At 38.2% G+C, this 17968-nt stretch overlaps 1 protein-coding gene and 1 long non-coding RNA gene across 2 annotated transcripts; one reads left to right on the top strand and one right to left on the bottom strand.

Annotated features, from left to right (window-relative positions):
- Positions 1 to 5282: 5282 nt before the first annotated feature.
- On the bottom strand, positions 5283 to 6180 carry LOC148082772 (uncharacterized). Its single transcript, XR_015710844.1, has 3 exons — positions 6046 to 6180; positions 5935 to 5988; positions 5283 to 5629 (listed from the first exon to the last, which is right to left on the bottom strand). It is a non-coding gene; the product is annotated as an uncharacterized LOC148082772 (long non-coding RNA).
- Positions 6181 to 6481: 301 nt separating this feature from the next.
- On the top strand, positions 6482 to 13436 carry LOC148082771 (carbohydrate sulfotransferase 12-like). Its single transcript, XM_087790231.1, has 5 exons — positions 6482 to 6512; positions 11143 to 11309; positions 11989 to 12132; positions 12813 to 13120; positions 13184 to 13436. Exons 1-5 carry the CDS (start codon positions 6482 to 6484, stop codon positions 13434 to 13436), a joined length of 903 nt encoding a protein of 300 aa, XP_087646357.1.
- Positions 13437 to 17968: the final 4532 nt, after the last annotated feature.

The raw sequence follows: 17968 nt of genomic DNA, 5'->3' as shown, positions 1-17968 counted from the left end.
GCTGGTGCTGAGTGACAGTCCAATGATGAGCCTCGGCCTTTTATACGTTCCAACCACAATTCTTTCACTTTCACTATTCAAAAGACGAAACAAATACCTGAAATGGGTGTTGGTCCATCAGAAATTGTGATGACAAACACACACACACACAACTCCTCACTGGAGAGACGTGGAGGAGGAATTCTGAAGATACGTTGCTCACTCAAATGGCCCCTCTCACGTAGAGCAACAGTGCTTCTACTCTGGAACTCTCCTGGATCCTGAGCTTCTGAACTCCTGGACTCACATCTAGCTATGCGAGACATTCCTAAAGCAGAAGTAGAGGGTGAACCTTTTGCACTTTCATTTACTTTGAACACCTAAAGAAGGTGTGGAAGTGTATCGGAAACAAAAGTAAAAGAGTAAACAATTCGATTATTATTTAATTAAAGTGAATCACCAAGAATCTGGTTCTTTGACATTTTGCTTTTATCTTATTATAGAAATAGAATAGAATAGAATAGAAAAGCTTTATTCATCCCCAGAGGGGAAACACACTTTCACAACAGCGCAGTTGGAAAAAGATAAAGTGCAAGGAAAGAAATAATAAAAGAGATAATACAAAATAAAATAAAAACGATCTTAAAAATATACAAATTATTTACAAAATTAGAAATTGACACTATTAACAAAATAAAATAGAATAAAAATAAAATAAAATAGAAATAAAAACGAAAAAAAATAAAATAAAAAACACACGAGAAGAAAAACACACTACGGATTAGCATCAGGATATTTAAAGTAGAGAGTTAAATATCCTTACACCAGTTGGGATGAAGGACCTTCTATAACGCTCCGTCCTACACTGGGGGTGCCTGAGCCTGCCACTGAAGGAGCTGGCCAGCTCCTCCACGGTCAGGTGCAGTGGGTGAAGAGCGTTGTCCCTGATGGAGGATAGTCTGGAGAGTGTCCTCCTCTCTCCCACCTCCTCCACCGAGTCCAGCGAGCGGCCCAGGACAGAGCCGGCCCTCGTGACCAGCCTGTTCAGTCTCTTCCTGTCCCGGTCCGTGCTGCCTGCTCCCCAGCAGACCACAGCGTAGTGGATAGCAGAGGCTACCACAGAGTCATAAAAGGTCCTTAAAAGTGGTCTGCACACTCCGAAGGACCTCAGTCTCCCCAGGAGGTGGAGGCGACTTCGGCCCTTCTTATACACGGCGTTGATGTGTGTGGACCAGTTCAGTTTATTGTTGAGGTGAACACCCAGGTATTTGAAGCTGTCCACCAGCTCAATGTCCGAGCCCTGGATGCTCACCGGTTGATGTGGTGGAGACTTTTTCCTGAAGTCAATCACCATCTCCCTTGTCTTACCGGTGTTTAAGCAGAGGTAGTTGCTCTCACACCAGTCAACAAAGTCCTTGATGACTGACCTGTACTCCAGCTCGCCCCCCCCAGACACGCAGCCCACAATGGCCGAGTCGTCAGAAAACTTCTGGAGGTGACAGCTGCTGGAGTCATAGGTAAAGTCCGCCGTGTAGAGGGAAAAAAGGAAAGGTGACAGCACTGTCCCTTGAGGCACCCCGGTGCTGCAGATGGTCACCTCAGACCTGCAGTCCTGCAGCCTCACATACTGCGGCCTGTTGGTGAGGTAGTCCATCGTCCATGCTGCCAGCTGTGTCCCAACTCCTGCGTCCTCCATCTTCTTCCTTAGCAGCGCCGGCTGGATGGTGTTGAAAGCACTTGAGAAGTCAAAAAACATGACTCTCACAGTGCTACCGGCGGCTTCCAGATGAGACAGTGCCCGGTGCTGCAGGTAGATGACGGCGTCGTCCACCCCCATCTTTGGCCTGTAGGCGAACTGCAGCGGATCAAACGCAGAGCTCACCGTCGTGCGTAGCTCGCGGAGTACCAGCCTCTCCAAGGTCTTCATCAGATGGGAGGTCAGGGCGACTGGTCTGAAGTGGCTCGGCTCCTTCGCGTGTACCGCCTTGGGAACCGGAACCACACAAGAGGTCTTCCACTGGAATGGGACCTTCTCCAGTTTGAGGCTCAGGTTGAAGATGTGTGTGACCAACTCACAAAGTTGATCAGCACAGTCCCTGAGCAGTCTGGGGCTGAGTCCATCTGGTCCAGCAGCTTTCCTGATCTTCAGTCGCCTTAATTCTCTCCTCACCTGTTCAGATGTAACAGAGAGAGGTGGCTGTGGGGGGTTGGGCAGCTGAGGCAGTAGGGCTTGTTGGGGGGGAGAAAGGTGGCTTGGAGGTGAGAACAGTTGGGGGGAGGGGGCTGAAGCAGGGGAAAAACAGCTTTGTGAAGAGTGGGGGGCAGAGGTGGAGGGGGGAGGGGGGCCCTGATCAAACCGGTTGAAATACTGGTTCAGTTCAGTGGCCCATCTTTGGTCTCCCCCTGCTGTGGCTCTGGCTCCACTCTGGCCATGACCTGAGATGTTCTTCAGGCCTTTCCACACATCCCTTGTGTTGCCCTGCGCCAGTTGCTCCTCCAGTTTCCTCTTGTATTCGTCCTTGGCCATCCTGATCGCCTTCTTGAGCTCTCGCTGGACCTCTTTAAGCTCCTCTCTGCTCCCTGAAGCAAACACCCTCTTCTTCTTGTTCAGCAGAACTTGAAGTTGAGGGGTTCCAAGATGGCGCCGCACGAGCAGCAGCTGGTTACAACAGCTCCCTCTTTCTTCTTACTTTTTATTACACTTTTTCCTTTTTTTTGGCGTCTTTTTAATTTTTTCTTTAGAGTGGTCGGATCTTGTTGCCGTTGTGCACAAAACGAGACCACTTTTACAACTTTTGCATACGGTTTTCTGCTATTTTCGTCACTTTTGGGAACTCCGTCGGCAGACACGCTCAGCGGGTCTATTGTTTACACAAGGGATCAGCTGTTGGGGTTGCGCAACACCGCTCTCTCTCTCAGCGCGGATTCAGATTGCTAAAAGTAGCTAACATTATTGAAATTATACGTTTTTAATATGTATTCAATGTGGGAAAATGTAATTGAAATTGAACTTATATAAATTTTGAGGTGAGTCTTTCTCCCTTTCAGCACACTTACACATACATTATGTAAATCTCCCTTACTTTCTATATAATACATATGATTACATTGTTTAAAGAAACTCGATGTGTAAAGTTTTATTGGTCTCTTCTGACCCATTTCCCTGGACCTGGGGGTCAACATGTCTTTAAGACACACAAACGATGATGTGGGTTACTGAGAGTGTATACACTGAGAGAGAAAGTGTTTTCAACTGAATTTAACCTCATCTTGTGAACCTGATGAGGTCTCACATCCATCAGGGTCGGTGTACGATGCAACTTGGTTTAGTTGGTTTGCGAAGTGAGAAATGAAGTTCCGTTCCACTACGACTACTGTTTCCTCACAATTACCACAATCTATTATACACTTAGTAACGGAGATCTCCATGATTTTAGGATTGGTTTGTTGTAAGGTGCGTAAATAAGGCAGAAGAAAATATAAATGTGTCCGATTTTAATAAAAGGATACCATATTATATAATTAACGACAAATTCAATAATTGATAGCTTATATAACCCTTAGGTTATCTCTGGGTCATGGTGACCCAATGGCAATTACCACCACTCTCTTAATCTACTGTAAGGAAATGACAACTTTACTGTAATCAATAGTCTAGATTTAACACACATTTCAAATAGTCACTTGATTAACTGATAATCTTACATATTTAATTAATATTAAATAATCATTGTCTTGCATTGCATTCACTCACTGTAACAACTCACAGGCCAGGGCCCCAAAGCTTGCACACACACAGAAAGATTAAACAATCCCAGATTCCCAGCAATTCTGTGGACACCTGTTTGAGAACTCACACTGAAAGACACAACAGGCCAGCAAGTCGCTGGGAACAGATTCTCTCTAGAAGACAACAACCTTTGGTAAGTTTCCATGACGACCACGTGCGACGGCCATCTTAGAATCAAGTGTTTACAGTTACTGACCAATCCTACATGTACAATTGACTAGAGGCGTTAACCTGAATATTCTACTATAAAGATCCACCATTTTGTGAGATCTTTGCGTTCTGGCATTTGAAGACGTCGATAGATCTCTCTGCTTGCTAGCGCCCGTGTTCACGTAAGTTTGTCTCTGACTTTTGCATAATTCACTAAAGGAGCACTTTTCTTAAACTTATCCATGTGTCTGTCCTTCATTTTCCACCACCACGTACGAGACTGGGGAGGGGTCGGTTCACCGGAACACAAAATCCCCACACTACTTCCCCCTTTTTCTTGCCTTTGCCATGTGTCAACATCTTCCAAATGTTAAGTTATTAGTTGTGTCCTTGGGCCTTTTAGTTTATTCGTGTCAGTTGGTTTTGTGATCGCCTTTATGTTGAATACTTGGCCACTTACCTGGCCCTCCAGAGTTCACAGAGGACTGTGACCTCCATGTTAGACTCAAACCTCAGGTTCTTGATACGGACTATGCCGAGATTTTATTGTTTCCCACCTTCCAGGACCTTTAGCGGAGTAGGACCTCTTCCCAATCTTTGAAGAGCTTCATCCTTTTTTGATTGAGCAAACCCAGCGACGGAAGCTGTCGGCGCTCTGGGGAACCAGTGTCAGTGTCACGGTCACACCTGCAGGGGGCACAGTTCTTCACTTAATTAGATCTCCATAATGCCTGGCACCTAGTAAGGATAATGTAAGGGGATAATGGGAAGACAGCTCATCCAGCCATTTTAGTAGTTACTGATGCCAAAGGGGATATCATACTCTCCATCCACTTTTCAGAACATGTTTCAAATAGTTCTGCAGGAGTTTTGTTTCATGTGAACCAGGTTTTTGGCACACTGTCAGCAGCTGAAACTATTGCTTCGTAACAAAAAGTTACTGCTGATAGAATAGATGAAGCACAAATATGGTGAGAATCCAGCCCCTGTCCATTCGAACAAACTATATGTCTCGGAGAGTATGAGGTCACAGGTCATTAGTTAGCCTTTGATATCACTACCTACTTGTCACCTGATGCAACGCAGAACTATGTCTGTTGTACAACACAACTTTTAGGTGTTAAAGTAAATGAAAGTGTTCCCAGCCACAGTAGATAGACCAGGTATGGACACACATTTAAAACACTCCAAAGAAAGCTTGACAATTTTAGAAGGTTGAGTTTTGTAAGTTGGTTTATTTTGGTCACACAAATACATCTCATTTCATCTTCAAACCCAAGAGGTTTGACACTGATCTTATCAAAGTCTACACAAAGTTTATTGTGTTGATGGTTATGAGGAAATCTGAATTTCTCTTCATATATTTACTTTCTGCCGTTGACAAGAAAGTGTGATGACATGGTCGACTGAATGCTCTGCCATTGAAATTGTGGATGTGATGTGAACTGATGACAGTATCAGTTAGAGCTCTGATAAAAACTCCTTAATTGTTTTCAGTTTTTCTTCAGTAGTGTTTTGTTCAGCTATAGATTTCTCCAGACGTTCTTCAAGAACAAGGAAATTATTTAGAAAGGAGATCTTCATTTGGTTAATCGCTTCCCACGTGGGCAGGAATCTTGGGTTGTCCTTAAACAGTAGCAGGGTGGCATCAAACAGTCTGATATGTTCCTGGAGGAATCCATTGTGGGTCTTCCATAACCTGAGGTCATTCTGACAGAACAAAGCGTAAAATCTAACATATACAGATAATTTCAGTGAGAGATACACATGACCACTGATGGCTCGACAACCAAAGGAAGAGATACCAAGAGAGGACTAAACATACAACATCAAAATACTTTCAGTCTCACTAAAACCGAACTGGACTTGTTTTTCTTCTTCAATCAGGACAATCAAGACTAAATACAGAAATTAAACAGTACACATATTTTTGAAACAAAACAAGAACATGGATCATTCAAGTATTTTTACTAGTTAGATGTATGTGATTATAACATTGAAGTAAATAAACAAACCTTCGTTTCTTTGAGCATCTCTTCCATTTCTTTCAGTTTCCCCCTTGGTATTTGCTGCAGAAACAAACATTAACATGAAAACATGTCAAACATAATATTAGGCATATGTACCTGAGTGGACGTTGAGGATACTACCGAAGCCACGGTCAACAGAATGAACATGACCACAACATGTCTGCTGTGGCCTGAAGGTGCTGCTGCCATCGCTGCTGATAATCAAGTTTGAATCCGTGTGCAGGAGACTTGACAAGTAGCTGGTGCTGAGTGACGGTCCAATGATGAGCCTCGGCCTTTTATACGTTCCAACCACAATTCTTTCACTTTCACTATTCAAAAGACGAAACAAATACCTGAAATGGGTGCTGGTCCATCAGAAATTGTGATGACAAACACACACACACACAACTCCTCACTGGAGAGACGTGGAGGAGGAATTCTGAAGATACGTTGCTCACTCAAATGGCCCCTCTCACGTAGAGCAACAGTGCTTCTACTCTGGAACTCTCCTGGATCCTGAGCTTCTGAACTCCTGGACTCACATCTAGCTATGCGAGACATTCCTAAAGCAGAAGTAGAGGGTGAACCTTTTGCACTTTCATTTACTTTGAACACCTAAAGAAGGTGTGGAAGTGTATCGGAAACAAAAGTAAAAGAGTAAACAATTCAATTATTATTTAATTAAAGTGAATCACCAAGAATCTGGTTCTTTGACATTTTGCTTTTATCTTATTATGTGCCTTCAGATTGCTAAAAGTAGCTAACATTATTGAAATTATACGTTTTTAATATGTATTCAATGTGGGAAAATGTAATTGAAATTGAACTTATATAAATTTTGAGGTGAGTCTTTCTCCCTTTCAGCACACTTACACATACATTATGTAAATCTCCCTTACTTTCTATATAATACATATGATTACATTGTTTAAAGAAACTCGATGTGTAAAGTTTTATTGGTCTCTTCTGACCCATTTCCCTGGACCTGGGGGTCAACATGTCTTTAAGACACACAAACGATGATGTGGGTTACTGAGAGTGTATACACTGAGAGAGAAAGTGTTTTCAACTGAATCTAACCTCATCTTGTGAACCTGATGAGGTCTCACATCCATCAGGGTCGGTGTACGATGCAACTTGGTTTAGTTGGTTTGCGAAGTGAGAAATGAAGTTCCGTTCCACTACGACTACTGTTTCCTCACAATTACCACAATCTATTATACACTTAGTAACGGAGATCTCCATGATTTTAGGATGTGTTTATTGTAAGGTGCGTAAAGGAAGGCAGGAGAAAATATAAATATGTCCGATTTTAAGAAAAGGATACCATATTATATAATTAAGGAAGAATTCAATAATTTATAGCTTGTATAACCCTTATGTTTTCTCTGGGTCATGGTGACCCAATGGCAATTACCAACACTCTCTTAATCTACTTCCCCCTTACTCTTGCCTTTGCCATGTGTCAACATCTTCCAAATGTTAAGTTATTAGTTGGTGTCCTTGGGCCTTTTAGTTTATTCGTGTCAGTTGGTTTTGTGATCGCCTTTATGTTGAATACTTGGCCACTTACCTGGCCCTCCAGAGTTCACAGAGGACTGTGACCTCCATGTTAGACTCAAACCTCAGGTTTTTGATACGGACTATGCCGAGATCTTATTGTTTCCCACCTTCCAGGACCTTTAGCGGAGTAGGACCTCTTGCCAATCTTTGGAGAGCTTCATCCTTTTTTGATTGAGCAAACCCAGCGACGGAAGCTGTCGGGACTCTGGGGAACCATTGTCAGTGTCAGGGTCACAACTGCAGGGGGCACAGTTCTTCACTTAATTAGATCTCCATAATGCCTGGAACCTAGTAAGGATAATGTAAGGGGATAATGAGAAGACAGCTCATCCAGCCATTTTAGTAGTTAGTGATGCCAAAGGGGATATCATACTCTCCATCCACTTTTCAGAACATGTTTCTTATAGTTCGGCAGGAGTTTTGTTTCATGTGAACCAGGTTTTTGGCACACTGTCAGCAGCTGAAACTATTGCTTCGTAACAAAAAGTTACTGCTGATAGAATAGATGAAGCACAAATATGGTGAGAATCCAGCCCCTGTCCATTCGAACAAACTATATGTCTCGGAGAGTATGAGGTCACAGGTCATAAGTTAGCCTTTGATATCACTACCTACTTGTCACCTGATGCAACGCAGAACTATGTCTGTTGTACAACACAATTTTTAGGTGTTCAAAGTAAATGAAAGTGCAAAAGGTTCACCCTCTACTTCTGCACATACGGCACATAATAAGATATGAACATAAGATTAAACAAAAGGATAATTGACTCTCATTACAAAAATATTGTTTTGAATCTAATGACAACGAGTTTCTTGGTGATTCACTTTGATTAAATAATAATTGAATTGTTTACTCTTTTACTTTTGTTTCCGATACACTTCCACACCTTCTTTAGGTGTTCAAAGTAAAGTGTTTTATTTTGTGTATAGTTAAAGTGAAAGAATTGTGGTTGGAACGTATAAAAGGCCGAGTGACGTCCAGGTCACCGTCACTCAGCACCAGCTACTTGTCAAGTCTCCTGCACACGGATTCAAACTTGATTATCAGCAGCGATGGCAGCAGCACCTTCAGGCCACAGCAGACATGTTGTGGTCATGTTCATTCTGTTGACCGTGGCTTCGGTGGTATCCTCAACGTCCACTCAGGTACATATGCCTAATATTATGTTTGACATGTTTTCATGTTAATTTTTGTTACTGCAGCAAAATCCAAACTGGAATCTGAACGAGAAGCTCCAAAAAATTAAGGTTTGTTTATTAATTACTTACTTACTTCATGTAAACGAAAGTAGTAAAATTACTTGAATGATCCATGTTTGTAGTTTGACTCAAAATATTTGTATTGTGCAACTTCTGATTTTCTTCTTTGTTCTGTCAGGAATTGAAAGGATACGTTCACGAACGTCTCGGACTGTATGATGACCTAATGTTGCTGTGGAAGGACGACACAAAACTCCTGCCTGTGGTAGAAGCATTCAAGCAACTGTTACTACAGGTTAACCTTTTCATGGAAGACCTCTTTGAGGAAGTTGAAGCTGAAATGAAGAGTTCTAAGGAAGATGTGAAAAAAACGTAAGGAGAGCTCTGATAAAAAATCAGAGCTGTAACTGATACTGTCATCAGTTCATATCACATCCACAATTTAAATGGCATTTGGTCGACCATGACATCAAACTTTCTTGTCAACAGAGGAAAGAAAATATATGAAGAGAAATGTTATTTTTTTCAAGAAACATCAGTTTATTTCCCCATAAACATCAACACTTTGGATAACATCAGTGTTCTCTTCTTGGGTTAGAAGATGAAGTGAGATGTACTTGTGTGACCAAAATAAACAACTCAACCTATATTTGTCAAGCTTGCTTTGGAGTGATTTAAACATGTGTCCATGCCTGGTCTATCTACAGTGGCTGAGAAGTGCCAAAAAACTCATGAAACAAATTAACAAACTCTTGAATATAATGAAAAAACTCTGAGTTCTATAAAATTGAGGGCTATAAAATTACAACCCCATCAACCATCACAGTAACGCACTCAAGACTGGCACTACAAAAACCATCTCTATAAGGCAGAATCTTAGTAAAGGTTTTAGAGGGGAGGTCAACTGCTTAACAAAGAAATATAGAGTTTTAAAAAATGTTAGTATACTTGGATTTAATGGTGTACTCAAACCCAAAAAGTAAAACACAACTTAATGATACAACCTTCCTGATACAAATAAGATGTTCTGACATCAGGTCTGCACTCTATGAGTACTTGTTCTAGTTGAAACTTAAATATACTCAAAGGCCAAATAGTAAAGTCTGGTCACTTTTGAACTGACAGGAAAAGAAGGGAACATCATTTTTCCACTTTTTCCTACACAAAAGTTTCTTCTTGATCCCTGATAAAAATTGTCGAGTCAGTTTGATCAAGTTGTGTTGGTCCTGACTGACGAAAACATCATTTTATTTAGTCATAAAACTGAAACTAAGTTGGCTTAAGTGTAGTGCTGATATAGTATGTGAACATACATTTGTAAAAATAGTTGTGGTTATTAGGGGTATATCATGGAGCTGATCATGATTCTGACCATCTATAAATACCAGCTTGATTGTTTTGATCATGTAACTGACTTTCTCACATGCAGTCTTCTAATCCTGCTCTCAATTGACTCACTATAATTTGAACAACTTGCTTCTCTTATCGTTGGCTGTTAATTAACTCACAAGAACTCTTTCATGGAAAACACTATATGTGGCTGTAAATAGACTTTGAACACTTCGGTTGACAGATGGATCACACACCCTTCTTATCCACGCCTTGAAGTTATTTGCTCAGGTTTTTTATTTTAATTTTCTAGGCAGGAATAGCGTTTTTTCTCTTCTGCGTCGGTAAGTTTTTCTTCTAATTTATAAGAACTCTTTCTACTCGTCTGCTCTCCCGATCATACATGCTATTTCATTTTTTATATTCTGTCTACCCACTGCGACAAATTCCAGTTTTTATTATTTTTAGTATTTGCAACACTGGCCATAACAGTTTTCAAGAGTACATTTCTGTGCCGACGGTGAAAGACAGATAAAATTAACAGTAGCAGGAAAAGGCATTCAAAATACAAAACATTTTAACAAACATTTACTGGTTAAGCAAATACTTAGGATAAGTTTAGGTGGTTTATATGCAATTATAAGTTATATTATAATTTAGTTTAATTTTACAATAGGTTTTTTTCACTGTTCTGAGATCTATGTGTGATAAACAGGTGACTTCACCTGAATGAGGAAGCAAAAACGTGATGATCATTGGAGAGATTTGCAGCTGTATAAATGAGAACCTTGACAAGAATCTTCTCTTTCTCAACACTCAGATGGCTTTGTTACGACTCTGTGGCAGATTTTCATTATACCAACAAGTTCTGCTCGTGATTCTGGGATGCATTAATGTTCTGATAGTTCTTTCCTTGGATTGGAATACACCAGGAAAACCAGGTGGACATCTAACTTCATAAATCACATTGTAAACAGATATTTGAAAGAGAAAATATTCTTTAGTAGTTGTGCTACAGTAATACATACATTTAATGTTATTTACAATGATAGAAATGAAACAGTATTTATTTCATATAAGTGAAATCTACTTGATTTTGTGGATTCTTCTTTGTGACAGTGGAGGAGACACAAGAGCTCAGAAAGTCCTTGTTCAGAGATTTCTGTGACAACAACGATCCAACTGTATCTGAAGGGAAACTTAGTATCGACCAGATGAGCAATGAAGACCTGAAGCACTTCCTGGTGGACGACAATCATGAAATCATCTTCTGTTACATCCCAGGGGTAAAGTCTGGTGTCATCATCATCGAGAAAACTCTCAGTGCCGTTTAATTAAAAAACTAGTGTATATTACATAAATAGAAAACTCAAAATCAAAGCAATTACATAACACTTAAATGACAGGATAATGTTTTACTTTATTCTAATATAAGATTAAACGTCACACGGGAAAATAATATTATGGAGGATAAAATAACTTGTGTTATTCGTATTTTATCAGTGATCTACACTATTGATTATAAAATGTGTAGAAAAACGGTGAATATAAAAAACCAAATTTGTAATGTGTAAATCCTGATATCCTGAATTATTAAGAATTGATTTGATCAAATGCTTAAAAAATAATTAGGAAAATAAAACAAATCAAATTTCTGAAAGTTCTATTAAAACAGCCTCTAAATAACTGAATACGTTTGAATATTAAAGGTTAAATAATGATAAATACAGATTGATGCAGTTTGTGTAGGTAGAAACTTGGATTAAAAATGTAAAGCCTTTCACTCATTATCTTATACTTATGACCTAAATTGTTCGCAAGAGGCTTTTCAAGAGGCAGAGGACACACTGGAAAGGGCTGTAGTCCCTCTCAGACTGATGACGTCTCAAACAAACACACAGCAATTTAAATGAATTTCTGAAGGAGACTTGAGCAATAAATTAACTGAACTATTTCACACTGAAGGTGTCGAGCACCAACTGGAAAAGGGTCAAGGTCGTTTTAAACCAGAGCCAGCCATACCCTGACCCCTCGTCCATCGCAGAAGACCTCGTCCACATGCCTGATGAGCTCGTGACGCTCACCAGCAGTTCAAGGGACCAGATGAAGGTTGAGATGTGTGATGGATATGGAAGTATATCAGTGCCGTCAGAATATCAAATAGTTGAATGTAACATTTCAAATGAATTTTTCTATTGATGTGTTGTTCTTTTTTTAAGCATTTTTAAAACATGTTTATCAATACTATATCAAAAGTGTTTTTGTTGTTTTTTAATATATATATATATTTTTTAATCTTATATTTTCAAAATGAGCTTTTTTTTAACACATGGAGTTTGATATTCTAATTACAATAATTGAAAAATTAAATAAAAAATGTATTCTTAGCCCCAAAAATTTAATTTACAAATGTTGGTATAATAGTGCTGCCGAACTATTTTTAAGATTGAATTAAAAATGCTACAGAATTTAAAATAAAATAATAAGAACGATTGGAATTAGAATATTTAACTTGATACTTATTTATGTTATAATTCCAATCATTCAAAAATATATATTTTTAAATCAATACTTTTTAACTTATAGCCTTTTTACTTTAGTCGTTACCTTTAGACCTCCCTGGCATAAGCAGTGGTTGGGTCATTCACCTTGACCCAGAGACAACACAAGGGTTAAAAATAAAAAGTTAACTTAAAATGTTAAATTCAACCATTTAAAATGCTGTTGTCACAGATATACTTGATGTAACTATCAAGTGTAAAATATCTGACCTCCTCATGTGATTGCAGATAAAGTTGAAGCACTACACCAAGTTCATGTTTGTCCAGAATCCTCTTGTACGTCTCGTCTCTGTGTACCGGGAGAAGTTTCTTAAGCCCAACGGTGACTTTCACCAAAGGTTTGGCAAGAAGATCCTGCGTCTGTATGGCAGATGGATAAACCCTCCCCAAACACTAGAGGACTCAGTCAATCTTGGCATCAGGCCTTCGTTCTACAACTTCATTCGGTACCTGCTGGACCCCCGGACCGAGAGAAACGTTCCCTTGGAGCCCCACTGGAGGCAGATGCACCAGCTCTGTCACCCGTGTCACATTCAGTGAGTTCTTGAAGTCTCTCAGCATCAACAGACTCGCTGACGTGTGTCCTCCTCTCTGCTCAGCTACGACTTCGTGGGTCACCAGGAGACCCTCCGGGAAGATGCAGAACATCTGTTGAGAATACTCAACCTGGGAGATGAGGCCAAATTTCCGCTGCCCAACGTCACCCCCCCACGACTCTCAGTCATGGAGTGGTACGAGACGATGTCCGTGGAGGAGAGGAGGAGTCTGTACAGGCTGTATGAACATGACTTCACACTGTTTGGATACACACTACCAGAGGCCTTTTTGAAGGATGAGGTCAATTACAGTTAAGTGTTTACAACATTGACTGTTGTATAGAAAGTTGTATATCATGCCGTAATTATCCTTTATTTGATACTTTATGATGACATTTGTATTAAACAGAAGTCTCATCTGATTAAACATCATTAAAAAGTAAAATATTGAACGGTTTGTGGGTCAGAGTGAGTTTTTACAAGCAAATTCCATGAGCTCTCTTAGTGGAAGCTGAGATGTGCCACATATTATTACTTATTACTTCATGTGTGGGAAAACAGCACAGGGAGTACACAAGTCTGTTTTTGGGTAACTTCATGTCATAAATTTTACAAGAAGTCCAGACTGAACAGCAGAAATTAGCTGGCAAATGAATGGCTTGTAAGACCGGAAATAAGATAATAATAATAATAATAGCGAACTAACAGCTCTGTGCTTCAGAATGGTTTCAGACAGGCATTCATACTCTGTGTAGTAAAATGTGTGTTTTTAAACCAGATCTGATACTACTATTCATTGTTTAAAACAGAAATGATCAAAGACAACACACAGTTTTACAAATGCCTCATTTTACATCACTTTGTGAACACACAACATCAAGTGTTTCCTTGTGTATCGCGGGTGTTAGGTTGCAGGACTGAAGAAGACATGTATTTTCTAATTTACAAACATTTTAGACATTGTAAATGTACAGTAAACAGAGTAGGAATATAACTGTATTCACCATTGAAGTCTGTGATGAAACTTTAATGATGATGAATTTGAGTTGCAGTAATGATGAAGATGTTTACCGCACAGTTAATTCTAGCTTTGTTGAGCCGTTTCATCAGCCGATGGTGTATCTTTGGCTCTAAAAGGGTGATATGCAGCGCTTCACGAGCCATCATGCCAACAGCACTCAAGATACAGAACTGTTAGGGGTTTTTGTGTTTCCATGAACAGACCCCTCCCCAGCCTCGTACGTGGTGATGGAATGAAGGACAGACACATGGATGAGTTTAAGAAAAATGCTCGTTTAGTGAATTATGCAAAAGTCAGAGACAAACTTACGTGAACACGGGCGCTAGCAAGCAGAGAGATCTATCGCAGACGTCTTCGAATGCCAGAACGCAAAGATCAGACAAAATGGTGGATCTTTATAGTAGAATATTCAGGTTAACGCCTCTAGTCAAATGTGAATGTAGGATTGGTCAGTAAGTGTAAACATTTGATTCTAAGATGGCCGGTCGCACGTGATCGTAGTGGAAATTTACCAAAAGTTGTTGTTTTCAAGAATCTGTTCCCAGCGACTTGTGTCCTTCAGAGTGAATTCTCAAACAGGTGTCCAGACGTCCTGGAATCTGGGATTGTTTAATCTTTCTGTGTGTGCAAGGCTTTGTGACCTCGGCCTTTGAGTTGTGAACCTGAGTTTAGTTTAAGTGAATGCAATGCAAGAATAGGATTATTTAATATGAATTAAATATGTAAGATTATCAGTTAATCAAGTGACTATTTGAAATGTGTGTTAAATCTAGGTGATTGATTACAGTAAAGTTGTCATTTCCTTACACTCCCCCTGATTGCATCATGAACTAATGATGCAATAAAACAAAGACAAGTCTGATTTCAAAATAATGATCGCGAATCTGATTATAAACTAAACATGCCAAACTATCATCCGTATAGTGCCACACAAAGATTACATATGGTGAGAAAGCAACAGAGGAAACACAGATTCATTTAATGGAAACAATTACACATTATGAGCATTTCTCTCAAATCACAAAAAAAAAGAAAAAATCCCAAAAAAAATTAATAATAATAATAATTCCAAATTATGCTATGAATTAAAACTGAAGAAATAGAATGCCAAATCATCAAAAAACATATTCACAATAACTAACTCAAATCTAATAAGTCTATTTTGAAGTAGAGATTTTGATAAAATATATATTGATATGGAGCCAGTATCCACTGCTTTGAAAAACCTCTTTAACGAGGTAAAAAGAAAGCAGCAGCCCCGTTGTCGGCGACTTGGATGTGGGCTCTTCGTGTGAGGTGTTGTTGACGTACTCCCCCGTCAACAGTGCATCATTGAACTCGTCCTGCAACATAGGAAAGACATGAACAGCATCGCATTCTTTGGACAAATGAGAAACAATACATCTTTAAATCATGCTTTTTATTTAGAATGGACTCGTACTACTTCATGCAGACAAAATTAACCCCTTCCTATTTACTACCCAAGTCAGAGAGATAGTAAAACACAGTCGTACCTTATTCTCGAGCTGTTTTCTACACCAAAAACTTAAACTAATTGAATGCAATCTGGACAGAGCTCCCTTCAGCAGTGTTGATCGACAGAACCGTGCAACAAGAATCACCAAACACGTAACAAACCTATTATCCAGCTAAGTATCTATCTAAGTCCTCCCCCTGAGGGACAAATAGAACAACCTAATTTATTTGTATTTAAAAAATGTTTTCTTGAATAACTTTATATCCAAATCTATTGTCAAATCATTTAATTAATCATAATACTCTTTGTATTAACTCTCTTAAATTAGATTAATTAATTATTAATTTAATTAAATTAAAATATATGACATTATTAGCTAAAAAAAAATATTCTAAGCTTTGTTTAATCTTTATTATTCCTCTTAGATTTGGTTTGAAAGTCTATTGCTAAAGTAAATGGATAATATCAAAATAAAAAAGTGACCATTTCTGCATCCGTTTATTTATTCAATTTTGTTTTTTCTATATTAGCATTTCTATTGTTGGATTTCCGGACCTAAGTTTAACCAATTAATAAAAGACTAACTAAGACTTAATTTATGAATAATTAAAAAAATTAAAAATTAAAAATTAAAAATTAAAAAATTAAAAATCTACTCTATAAAATATTTTTTCCGATTATAATTATAATGATTCATTCTTTTCTTCTCCTTTGTTAGATATAGAACTCCACTAAAATTTGTAACCTTATTTTCCATTATTAACCAATTCAATTTAATTTAATTTTAAGTGTCTTATCGTTACAACCAATTTATTATCTTTATTTTAAAGTTCCCCAAAGAACTGTTAAACTCTAGTATTTCAAATTGGTATTTATTTTAGGTTTATTCAGGTTCATTTTGTCATGCGGATGAAGACTAGTAATTTTCAATGCTTATGTAATTCAATTCCTTCAATAAATTACACTTGCTAGTCCATATTTTAATTTAGAACTCAACTTGTTTATTTTCCATCAATCTCTTGCTCTAGTTCTTATTTTTTGATCAACTTAGATTAAAGGTAGATTTACCTTTAACAAAGTTAATTTAAAGATTGATATGATTCTGTAGTTTCTAAATAGATTATTTACTATTTTCTTTCCTGAAGGCATCATTTATTAATTTATTCTTACATTTTCCAGAGTCAATTTCTTTTCCCTGCTTTATATTTTTTGTTAATGTTTATAGTTGCCTTAGAATGTTAGAAGCAGCTTTAGAAACATATTTCCATTTCTTATTGAACTTTTTCAATTAATCAATTTCAGTTTTTAATTCCAAGTTTCACTTTTCATATTGTCTATTGTATTATTGGCTGCTATTGATGTAGATAAAATATTTTATTTTAATTTATTAAAAAATTATATATATCAATTCTGAAAATATGTTTTAATCATAACAATATGTGCTCTGTTATTTGAAATTTCCTCCAATGTTTGGACAATTTCCTTTCTGATTGTCCTTTTAAATATATAACACCAATATGTTCCTTCTTTTAGCATTAAGTAAAGTCTTATTAATTTTAGGGAAGTTGTATTTATCTCAAATCATGATTTCTTGTGTTTGGTAATTTAAACATCTTAACTATTTCACCACATGTCCAAAGAGCAGTTTCCTAAAACTACATTTGTTCATATATATATTTAAAAGTATGCTAGTCAAGTTTTTAGCTTTACTCATGCTGGCTCATGTTTCTGTCTCTTCTGAGAAGGAGATCTTTTGATATATTTAAAAGTCTGCAGTGGACAGTGGCTTCTTATTTCTCCCTCACTGGAGCTTCTCAACACCACCTCTGACAGGATAAGATCAGAAGTTATGAGAAGGTCAGTTATGCATCTATTCAGGTGGTGATGAGGATATTGTGTGTGTGTCATGAGTTGTGTATTCATTACTTTGATCTGTGGATGTCTGTTAAAGTTTGTCATGTGTTTTATTTGAATAAACCTTGAAGTTAGCAGAGAGTTCAAATTATCATAATGTTTTGACTTCATGGAGAGAGAGAAACAGAGGCGGGTGTTCGAGATAATTCTTTCACTCTCTCACACACACAGGGAGCAGGTTGTAGCAGAGACACTTTTTTATCTTATTCAATTTAAAATGTAAGTCATGTGTTTGTTTGTTTGTCTCTGAGATCAGTGTGTTATTTGTAATATCTATGTGAATGTCTGAGAGTGTTGTGTGAGTTCAAATCTGTTTATGAATGTTATAGTTAATTAGATCAGGTGTGAGTCAGACCTCTTTGATTATTTACCCACAACAGAAATACAGTATCTATTCTAGATTACTATTTTGCTTATCTTAACTAGTTTCTTTAAT

The sequence above is a fragment of the Callionymus lyra genome, chromosome 4 (assembly GCF_982586985.1).
Source record: "Callionymus lyra chromosome 4, fCalLyr1.hap1.1, whole genome shotgun sequence".
NCBI classification, from domain to species: Eukaryota; Metazoa; Chordata; class Actinopteri; order Syngnathiformes; family Callionymidae; genus Callionymus; species Callionymus lyra.
Note: the sequence above shows the minus strand (reverse complement) of the source record. Positions and strands in the feature narration are given on the sequence as shown.